The following is a 12091-nucleotide window of genomic DNA, read 5'->3' as shown; positions in this document are numbered from 1 at the left end:
CTTCTAAAATATAAGTCCTCATGCCACAATTTTTGAGCTTCTCTGCTGCCTGGAGTTCAGGTTTGCCATGGTGGTAAGGGCCGAAAGAAATAGTCATGGGATTATAATAATGCATGCTTCTTTTCTTCAGTCTCATCACTTGTGGGACTTCCGCAATAAGTACTTTCTGCCTCTGGTACCTGTTTTTTGATTATTGGCATGCCCTCCTCATCCCGAATGGATCTTCTCCATAGGTGTGTTACTGCCTATGCTTATCCAACCAGCTCTGTGTTCATTCCTTTCCCTTTCGTTGGTGATCTGCAGATCAACGACAGACTTTGTTACCATACCGTAAAATACTAATTAAATTATTAAATTCATTATTTTTTAATAATTTAAACTATTGGGAGAATTGAAAATAGGACATGCCATCGGAGCCACACTTTTCTATGGCATTCACTAGATTTCAAGCTGCCCACCACCAACCATGGCTTCGCTATAAGTCGTTGACTGCCTTTGACCACTGCTGGCACCCATTGTCTAGCCACTTTCGATCAATATGTTTCTTCGGATAGGGCACTACTTTACCACTATGTATGGTTCAGCCATTGACTGCAGTTGGGATACATTTTACTATTTGAGGCTCCTTAGTCACACAATTTAGCAATATATTCTTTTTTGGTTCAATCTATGCGAAATTCGTCAACTCAGAGCTTCATCACAGCGCAGATCAAGGTTGTTGTGCTTTCTCTTTGTCCAAAAAGCTAAGTAGTTGACGAAGTCTCATTTTTTTACTACTAAAAGGCAACAAGCCTTGTTTGTTGCCAGTCGTCTTTTGCCAAAATTCCCCAGGCCACCACAGTAGAAATCCTTTGGCCATAATAGTAACTCTTTGGTCACTAGTGCAGCCATTCTTCGGCCCTTGCAGCTAAAGGAACATTTGTTTAATCATTTAATATTTACAATAAGAAACACTTAAGTGTTCTTGATTTTAGTCCAACCGAGAGATTAACCTAAGTCAAATTTGGTTCCTATATATACTGATGAAGTGCAAATTCGTCAGTAATTGCAAACACGTCCAGACGGAGCCCAATACTCGTTTACGTCGCAGTAAAAGTAGCAATCCCTTAAGATGATCACGGGTGTGGTGCCTACCACAACACCTCCGACGCCAAAGTCAGTATAAGAAGCTTTTAGGAAAATAACAAAATGTCAAAATAACTAGGAGTGCTTTTAAGTGAGTCTCTGTACCTTATGTTGGTGCTCGGAGGGTGTTATATATACATTCTCGTAGCCCCTAGCCGTTGTGGCTGTTATGGTGGTTTTAATGCCTCTTTTGTTAATGCCTTATGGTCAATGATGTGAGCTTTGACAGGCTTCCAATGGTTTGTACAGCTATCCCTGTAACCGTCCAAGGCATTTATTTGACTGCAATGAATGGCTTCTTTACCTTCGTTAGTAATGTGGCTTATATCGTCGAAGGCACCTAATTAATTCGTCGATCAATACTGCCTCGTTGGTTTGGATGAGGTCATCCAGGGAAGTTGAGTTCATCAATCCCATCATATACCTTACTTAGGAGTCATTGTAAAACAATAATTTTTTTTTTTTTTTTTTTTTAGAAACATAAAAAAATAATCTTAAATATTAAAGATATAACCACTAAGAACTTTCTATTATGGACATAGGTTGTCACGTAATTCTTCTTACTTCCATTGTCTCCTTATTTATATATAAGCAAGAAATTTATTTAAGGGAGCCCAAGCTAAATATATCAATATACATCATTTTGTAAATAAATCAAACATTATGCACTAGAATGTAACAATAGTTTTTAGAAAACATAAAATGTATACAAATCAATTCATTATTGATAAATCAAATAATTTTATAAAAAAAATAAATCAAATAATAAATGTCACTTTTTTAGAATAATGAATGCTACTCTTATATGTATCAAGATATAAATGTAAAATAAGAGAAATATAATAATGACGGAAACTAGATGAAAACAGTTTTTTTTTTTTTTTTTTTTAATATGGATGACAAAGTAAAAATGTTCAAAAAAATTAATCATAAAAATCCTAGCACCTTTTATTCTAATTATAAAAGAAAAAAGAAAAAAAAAATCATGCATTATCCATTCTTATATTATTACTAAATCTCTAAATGTAAAATGAAAAACAGTTTTATTTTTAGAAAAGAAAAAAAGTATTTATTATAGAAATTCACTTCTTTATTTTTATGAATATATGTTTTATATTCTCTTAAACTTAATGAGTGAAATATGACAAAAAAGTGAATCTTATAAGAAAAAAAAGGCATTGATATTTTGTATAAGTGTTTTGATTTTGATTTTGATTTTTAATTAAGGTGTACCACTAAATGAAATATGATCATAATGGTTTTTTTATATATATAATGAGAGGGTGGGGGGGGGGGGGGGGGGGATTTTATAACTTAGAACATGAGTCTCGTTCGTCTAAACTCTAGAAACATTAGAAGATGACAACCAGTTGAACTACAAGTCTCTAGACAATAGCAAGATGTACTATTTATTAGTTAATTAATCAAACTTGATTGCCAATAAATTAAATCTTCTTTCCAATTAAAAAAAAAAAAAAACCCTTTAATGTTTTGTCTACGGCAAACATGTGGAGTAGCCTAGCAACAAATTAGGTTGTCAAACTTTATTAAATATTTAATAGATATAAGAACACATTTTACAATAAAAAATAGAATTGAGAAAAATAAAGTTATATCTCTATAACCATTAAACCAATTATTTTTTTTAAGAGTATCATTGGACTAATCTAATATTTGCGGAGTTAACTCTTATTTTTTAAACTAAATTTTGAAAAAATTAAAATAATTATATATATATATTAAAAAAAATCAAAATTTTGGGGGGCCATGGCCCATCTTTGCACATAGCTACGGCCCTATATATGATATATTTTTTACCAACAGAAGATATATTTAACAAATCTAACTACACGTGTCAATTATAAATTAATTTATAATATCAACAATAAAAATGGTATTACTAAAAATCATGATTCGGTTATATAGTTGCTGTACATGTCGCATATCATACAATGTAACAACCATGCATAACAAACGTGTAAGTTAGAGTCTATATATATATATATATATATATATATATTTTTTTTTTTTTTTTTTTTGAGGAAAAGGTAAATGAAACTTTATTATTGGAAAAAACAAACTAAACAACATCCTCCAAATCCCGTGGAAGTTCTTCTATCCACACATCGGTATCATCAGATAAAACTGTTCATCTAGCAAGGGCATGAGCTAACTTATTGCCCTTTCGATTGACATACAAAAAATTGCAAACAAAAGAAGAAGATAACAGTCTAATCTCATCAATAATATGTCCATACAAAGTCTACACTAGACTAGTATCAATAATGGCTTGAATAACTTTCAAAGAGTCCCCTTCAATCACCACATTATGAAGGCTAAGTTCCTGTGCAAAGCAAATGGCCCTACAAGCTACCAAAGCCTCCACCACATCAGCCGAACCTGGGAGCCTTACTCTCTGACTTAACGCAGCCATAACAAGCCCAATCGAGTCCCTAACAACTACCCTTAAGCCGGCACACCTCTGATCCAGAAATAAAGCGCCATCAAAGTTTACTTTGTAAACACCGGAATCAAGTGGCTTCCAACGCAAATCCATACTCCGAACAGCCATCCGCGGGTTCACCGATTGCACATCCCGATACTCCTGCAAAAGCTCTGAAGCTCGGTGCATCACCATCTCAGAACCCCAAGTTTTCTGCCCCTCCCTTACCCTGTTTCGCCTCTCCCAGATACCCCAAGCAGCCATAACGAACAAGGCAATCAGATTAGAGGATCCATGCAAGCATAAAAACTGAAATAGATCACCAAAGTTTGAAAAAGGATGAGTGTAGGGGTCTTTTTTGTGTATGTGTGTTGGGCTGCCTCCTACGGTAATGGGCCCGAATGTTTCTGAGTAAGGGAGTTGGGGCGGTCCAATTGTAACTCAACTTGGACCGATTTGTACACAAACTTATGCCTCGTTTGCCAGGAGTAAGCTTACGGCAAGCAGAATTGTTTCAGAGTTACGGCAGACAGATATAATAATAATAACCAAAACAGAATATTCTGACAATTTAAATAAATGGCTATGTAATCCCTACTTATAAAGCACGATTACAGTTATAATAATGTCATTCACAGAGAAAGTAAAGGAGAAAGAAAATAATATGAACTAATCAAGAATGGGCATAAATCAAGTTTTTAATTTAGTTTGCTGAAGCAAGGCCAAAGAGGGGAGAACGCCTCTTCTCAATGCAAATAATCTCCCAGGAAAAGATCCTGCCATGGGATTAATGGCTTTGAGGGAGTCGGACCTGAATGGTTATTGCCCACAAAGAATCCTTGTTACGTTTTGGAAGAGAGCAAGATTTAAAGGGGGAGAGAGGGAAACCGATCTACTGGTGCATGCCCATTGAACTATCTCTCTTTTTTCCTTAGTTTCCTCTATTTTCTTCTCTGTTTTCTTTCTTATCTTTTTTCTTTTCTTTTTTACTCTACTTTTCTTTCTTACTCCGTGAATACTCTGGTTTTCGATCCCTTCCTCAGGGCACGGCAAGGGCCCTTTTATAGTGCCTGCCGTGACCAATGTTTTACCATTTTGCCCCTTAACCGCCTTTGTCTGGTCTGGGCGTACTTGCCGACTACCAAGTCTGTGCGAAATTCACCCTTGCCAGACAGAGGCAGGTTTGTTTCGTTCCTCAGTCTACCGTAGCACTTCTTTCCTACCACGGTATAAATGCTTTCTCTCTCTACTCTCAAGGCATGCACCCAACGGTTCCCCCTCAAATTTGCCTCTTTTGGGTGGTCTGTCATCCCAGCAGGACGTACCTCCAAAAGGGCTTGGGCAGGAGCCGTAAGATAGATCTTTTCCCCTCTCCCCACCACCAAACCATGCCCCCTTTACCTATTACCTCTGGCCTATAGCCCCACCACGTCCTATATTGGCTGGGTACAAGCTAGTGGTGCCTGGGCCTTGCGCGTGCTTCCCTTTCAGATATGTTCAAGAGTCTGCCTGTTGCTCATGTGTTTTCCGTGATCTGGAGACTCTCCGTTTGTGTTTTCTGACCTTTCATGTGGGCTTTTCTTTGGTTTCCCGCTCCATTCAAGGGCTGGGCTTTGTCTAATGATGGGCCTTACATTTCTTTGGTCCACTCTTGATTTTCTTTATTTCCTGCAACGTTGAACTGTTATTCCTGTCGTAATAACTTAATCCTGCTGGACCTCTTTCGGGCCAGCCATTTATTCTTTTTCTTTAGTGGCTTGTCATGGGTACTGTTTTGCTTTTACTCATGGGCTCCTATGTCCCTTTAGGCTTTCTTTTGGGCATCCACGGCCCGATTGCTTTCTTTGGGCTTCCTCGGCCCGTTTGCTAATTCCACACTCCCATGGGCTTTTTACTAACTTCATTGGGCTTCCCCAACCCAATAACCTTATTCTTATCCTTGGAGTTCATGGGCCTGCCATAAACCCCTTACTCTCTTAGTTTGCATTGCCTTCGGCCTGCGGTGGCCCTTTCTCGCTTTTCTACCTCATGCACTGCCCATGGGATGCTATTTCTTTCTTTCCTGGCTTCTTTGAGCTCGCTTGCCTCTTCAAGACCCATTTGTTTATTCGTTGGGCCTGTGATCCATTATTCCTGCCGCTTGGGCCTAATGGGTTTTTGCTATCTATTTTGTCAATTCTTTGTTGCCCTCATTATTGGGCTTTCTTTTCTGCCTGCCTGGGCTTCCACAAATGGCCCTCAACAATGAGCACGAAGAAAAGAAAACTAAGCATCTGACATCCAAATGGGCTTCACCGCATCATAGAACCACAAAGCGTGAATCCCGTCTTCACCACAAGCATCACAATTCTAGAACTCAATACCTGACGCCTGTGCAAATTACATTTAGTGGGCAGTGACTCATGGACAGCACGCCACAGAAAATGTCTCACTTTGTTAGGGACCTTCAGCTTCCAAATACCATTCCATAACCCCTTTCCAGCCTCCACATTTGACGAGCTAGGCTGATCTTGATGCTGTGTTGCTGCCAATAAGCGATACGCGCTCCAGACTGAATACACACCATCAGCCGTGTGAGGCCATATCAAAGCATCAGCTACCTTATGATTGCTAACATGGATGTTTTTGATGGCTTCAGCTTCCCACGGATAGAAGTTCAAATCAAGAAGCTTCTCATTCCAGAGATTAGTACCAAGCAGTAACAAATCATGGACCATATTCAAAGAAAGGTCCCTCTGTGAAGATAAAATCCTTCCCCCACCATCAAAAGGCAGCCAGCGATCACTCCAGATCTTAATATCTCGCCCAACCCCCACCCTCCATCGAGCACCCCTCAAAACACCTTCCCTAGCTTGTAAAATGCTTCGCCAAGCAAAAGAGCAACCCCGAGAGACTACCGCATCAAAAATATTACCAGAAGGAAAATACTTAGCCTAGAACACCTTATAAGCTAGCAAGGTCCTATCATGAAATAAATGCCATACTTGCTTCCCCAACATAGCATCATTAAACACACGTAAGTCGTGAAAGCCCATACCTCCAATTGACTTTGAAGAACAAAGAGTCTCCCATTTAACCCAGTGGATCTTTCTAGAATTCTCAGAGCACCCCCACCAAAACTTACGAATCATAGCTTCTATATCTTTAAGGAGACCAATAGGAAGCCGAAAGACATTCATAGAGTACGTTGGGATTGATTGAACCACCGCTTTAATCATTATTTCCTTGTCGGCCTGAGACAACAATTTCTCCTTCCACCCTTGCATTTTAGCCCAAATCCGCTCCTTGATGTGATTGAAACACGCTCTCTTCTCTCAACCCACAAAGGAAGGGAGTCCCAAATACTTCTCATAGTTTTTAATGACCGGCACCCCTAGTAAAACTTTTAATTCTTCTTGAACCTCCACAGAAGTGTTTTGACTAAAGAAAGCTATTGTCTTATCCGAATTCACTTGCTACTAAAAGCAGCCCCATACCAAGCAAGGATAGACTGGATTTTAGCACATTCTTCAGAAGTTGCTCTACAAAATAACAAACAATCATCGGCAAAGAAAAAATGAGTAATTTTTGGACCCCCTCTACAAATAGAGTATCCTCTGATCTCCCCAGAACTTGCAGCTTGATAGAGAAGGGCATTCAACCCTTCTGCACAAAATAGAAATAGGATTGGTGACAAAGGATCACCCTATCTCAGACCTCACGAAGGATAAATAAGACCTGTAGGTTCACCATTCACCAGAATCGAATAAGATACCGTTGTGATGCATTGCATGATCATGGCCACCCAAGAATCCTGAAAACTCATCTTCAATAAAATTTTCTCTAGAAAGACCCACTCCACTCTATCATAAGCTTTGCTCATATCAAGCTTTAAAGCCATAAAACCTGTCCTCCCAGAACACTGAGTTTTCATATGATGCAAAGACTCAAAAGCAATAAGAATGTTATCTGTAATAAGCCTATTAGCAACAAAGGCACTCTGAGTCTCAGAAATAATGGACTTCAGAATAGGTTTTAACCTATTGACAATGACTTTACTCAGGATTTTATAGATAACATTACAAAGACTGATAGGCCTAAATTGAGCAACAGTTTCGGGATTGTTAACCTTTGGAATCAAAGTAATAAATGTATTATTTATAGACTTCAGAAGATTACTTGAATTGAGACAAGAGAGGACAGCATCTGAGACTTCCATACCAATATTTGGCCAAAAGGTTTGATAAAATAAAGGGGGCATCCCATCAGGGCCCGAGGCTTTTAAAGGAGCCATTTGTTTTATAGCCACCTCCACCTCCTCCCTACTATATGGACAAGTCAAAGCTTCATTCATAGAGGTGCTGACCACGGGCTGCACTCCAGCCAATACACGTTCCGAATCTGAAGGATTTGAAGATGAAAACAATCTAGTGTAAAAATCAACAAAAACCGCCCCTACTTCCCTCTCATCCGAAACCCAAACACCATGAGAGTCCCGAATACCTTTAATAAAATTCCTCCTTTTTCTCTAAGTGGCTACCCCATGAAATAATTTTGTGTTCTGGTCTCCACAAGCCAACCATTGAGCTCTAGATCGCTGAGCCCACATACGATTCTCCTTATCTAATAAGACATTCAGCTTTCGTCGCAATTGAACCACCACCCCATGGTTACCTCCCTTGGCCGAATCCTCCTCAGCTTTCCAAAGCAATTCTTTTTTCAATCTAAGCTGATTTTTAATGCTTCCAAAATGATCCTTGCTCCACGATTTCAGCATTTTTTTACACTTCTTAATCTTAGTCACTACTCGGTACATCTGATTCCCAATCGGCTGAATCTCCCAAGCCCTTTTAACTATTGCTCCACATTCTTTCTCAGCCAACCACATTTCTTCAAAACGGAAAGGTTTGCGCTTCCACCTAGTTGCTTCCCCATTCAGATTAAACACCAACAGAATCGGTCTATAATCTGAAGCTACACAGTGAAGATGTCTAATGGTAGCTGCTGGGAATCTAGCCATCCAATCATAGTTTGCAACCCCTCTATCCAGCCTCTCCCATATAACTTGCCCATGTCTATTACCTTGCCAACTAAATTCAGGAACTGTAAAGCCTAAGTCCACAAAACCACAAGCCAAAACATCCCGAAAAGCTTGCATCTGTCCATGTGGCCGAATCCTACCACCACGTTTTTCTTCAGAAAGTAGAATTTCATTAAAGTCTCCCATACACACCAAGGTAGATGAGGCTTTGAATTTAACATGCGCAGTATATTCCATGCCTCTTCCCTATCATTAGTATCCGATTCTCCATAAAATCCCGTAAATCTCCAAGTCTCACACGAACCACCTTGAATTACAGCATCAATATGAAATCTGGAAAAACTATTAACCCATACTTGAATTCCATGTTACCAAAGGAGTGTCAAACCACCCCCTTTATCTTGACTATGAACTACAAATAAACCAGCAAACTTAACCTTATACTTCAACCTTTCTAACTGCTCTTTATCAGCCCATGTTTCTGAAAAAAAAAAAAAAAAAAAAAAAAAAAAAAAAAAAAAAAAAAAAAAACACAATTAAGGGTGCTTGTGCCTGAATCAACTCTTCAAGCTTTGTCTTTGCACGTGGGTTCCCAAGCCCACGACAATTCCAAGCTAAGCAACTCATTGGGCTCGGTGGGGTTGAGCACATCGTCTCTTAGTAGGCACCAAGTCTATTGCCCCCTCCAAACACTCAACAACACTTCTTTTCTCGCCACTTGTACTACCAGACTGCACCACCACATCTCTCTCTCTAGCTAACCTTTTCCACCCTCTAAGTGACTCACCCAATGGAGTACAATTCTCCAAATCAACAGAGGCCCTATAATCTACCTGCTCCTGTTCAACATTACCATCTATCCCTGTCCCCGTACCCATAATTGTCTCACCTGAAGGAGTAGCAACTGAATCTATAGCATCACCATCAAAAGCAGCCAAATCTGAATCTATCTCCCTAAGTTTATCATCAAAATTCCCTTGGCCACTTCTGTTCGTCCTAACAAAGTTCCCCATCAACCTAACTCCCTCATCAACACCATGCTCCTCCACGGCCTCACTTGGATGAAAAACTCCATTCCTTTCCAAAACAACAACAGTATTCTCCCTGGTATCCATCTCATCATTATCATGCCTAGAAGAAGACTGCTGCCTATCCCTGTCCATGTCCTCCTCACATCCTTCCACCTTCACCATAGAACACTTTTTTGGAGCGATCATAGGACCTCTCATCCACCCTCCAAACTGTTGATCCTTCTCTGTAAGGCTGCCCTGACTTCACACCCACAAATCACAATCTTTGTCGCAATGCGTCAACAAACCACACCAATAGCATAGGTTAGGCAATCATTCATATCGGAATCGAACCCAGCCAACCTTACCGTCCTCCATACAAAGTTTACGCCCCCTACACAGCGGTTTTGAAGTATCAACCAGCACCCTGATCCTCATAAAACTACTACCATCATAAGTATCCCACTCCTTCATACCGGACTGGACTTCTCCGATAACCCTCCCAATTTTACATGCCGACTTCGAATTCATATCACCAATAGAAAGGTCGTGGAGTTGGACCCAAAACCTCGTCATATTAAATCTCAACTCCTTAACCGAAACACTCTTATCCAAGCGCTGGAGCGAGACTAGGAACTTATCATAACTCCACGACTCACCCATGATAATCCGCTCGGCATCCACACTGTCCTCAAAGACGAACAACACCACACGATTACCCACGTCCTTCACCTCGAATCCTCTCTTTGTACGCCACACAGATTTAAAAGTCCTAGCAATCGCCTCCATATTCAAGACTCTACGAGTGTAAAACTTCACCGCAACCACATGACCACCCCCCCCTGTTCAAAAGTTTCAGACTTATACGTACTCCCTTCTTCCTCCGTCAAAGACAAATGCTCCCACTGAACCGATAAACTCTCCATGCTAAACCAGTAACCTCTCACTCCTTATTGAAATAGCGACGAGAACTAGAAAACCTGCACTAGGCAGTACAACGTTCTACTACATTGGCTAGGGTTTGAGAGCCGCCCCCTAGGTCAGAGAGAGAAACTCTTTTTTAGTTAGAGTATATATATATATATATATATATCACAAGATTAATACAAATTATTATATAATTTTAAAATTATAACCAAAATGAGAAGATAGTCCTAAACATTCTTAAAATGAAAAAAAAAAAAAAAAAAAAAAAAAGCTTTTGGTACCCAATTTTTTTTTTTTTAATTTCTAGTAAAAATTTATTTTATAGCCAATCAGATTGATAGGTCAAACATGTATCAACATTATTCATGGTTTGGGTTTTGGGTTGACCTATTTTTCCACGAGTCATAAATATTTTTACCCAGACTTTTCTTTTCTTTTGGTTTCAAGCAAATCTAAATTTTAAGTCTAATTTTGTCAAGTCTATATATACTTGTATACTAGTAATTAATTAATTAAGAGCGCTAATGCCCTTCAATCATTAACTTTTATTCAAGAAAATTCTAAAAGCATATCCTTTTTCTTCAAGGAAATTATCAACTTCAAGACAACGGTCAAAGGGTAATTGTTGGTGCACACTACTTTTTGAAACACACCGTACACACAATTTTGTTATTGAACTTAAATTGTGTCTTCAAGACACATTTTCAGTTAAAAACTAAATTGTGTATTTTGGGTGTAATAGGGTAATTATATTAGACACTACCCATGGTGAAATGGATAATTTGATTATAAAATGCTGTCAAACTTTTGACTGTTTTTAATAACCCTGTTCACTTTCCCACCTATAGTATCTGTAGGGACACGATTTGCGTTGGACCACGGTAGGGTTGGGTTCGCACGTAAATGGACCCGTGCAATATCATTTGTAGAGAGTGGGGTCGAAAGGCTAAGTCATGTTTACTCGGCTGTGGTTTTGCTAAGCTTTTCCTGCATGATTTAGAGGTGTTCACCCCTTTTGTCCTCCCCTTTTCGGGAGGCCCCCCATCTTTAGGTTGCAAATTTTCCTTTTATATTAGCATGCATTCAATTTCCTTCGTCCACGTGTAGGGTTGAACTTTCCTAGCCTGACACTTGTCCCATCAATTTAAGACATGAGTTGCTGGGAGTGGTTGAGTAGGCTAAAGAGACACGACTCTGTGAGAGGCAAGGCTCCGTCTAGGGCAGGTAGTTTGGGCGGCCCTTCCTAGATATTTTAGATTTCTTACAAGATTATCCCTATGCCGCTTTTACCCCTTTCCTTAGTGTAGTTCTGGGCTAGCCGAGGGCTGTACCCTCCTCGGCAGTTTCTATGGCCCATTGGTGCTTGGCGTTTAGTGGGCTGGGACTACTATCCTCTTCGGCCTGGGCCTTAAGCATTCCTGTGAATAGGTGGATCTGGCCCATCTGTCGTCGGGCCCCACAATAGCCCCTCAAAACCCTGCTATCCAACTCCTCGGTTGGAAAGGTGGGTTTTGATAATACCGAGACTTTATTGCGGCTCATTAAGTTCGTCCCTTGATCAACGTC

General features: G+C 39.6%; 1 protein-coding gene across 1 annotated transcript; it reads right to left on the bottom strand.

Annotated features, from left to right (window-relative positions):
- Window positions 1-7265: 7265 nt before the first annotated feature.
- On the bottom strand, window positions 7266-10387 carry LOC126691441 (uncharacterized). Its single transcript, XM_050386489.1, has 5 exons — window positions 9962-10387; window positions 9351-9856; window positions 8781-8921; window positions 8159-8724; window positions 7266-7948 (listed from the first exon to the last, which is right to left on the bottom strand). The coding sequence occupies exons 1-5, from the start codon at window positions 10385-10387 to the stop codon at window positions 7266-7268; spliced, it is 2322 nt and encodes a 773-aa protein (XP_050242446.1).
- Between the last annotated feature and the right edge of the window lie 1704 nt (window positions 10388-12091).

Source organism: Quercus robur, chromosome 7, assembly GCF_932294415.1.
Source record: "Quercus robur chromosome 7, dhQueRobu3.1, whole genome shotgun sequence".
Lineage (NCBI taxonomy): Eukaryota > Viridiplantae > Streptophyta > Magnoliopsida > Fagales > Fagaceae > Quercus > Quercus robur.
The sequence above is the reverse complement of the archived record's forward strand: the minus strand, read 5'-3'. Positions and strand labels throughout refer to the sequence as shown.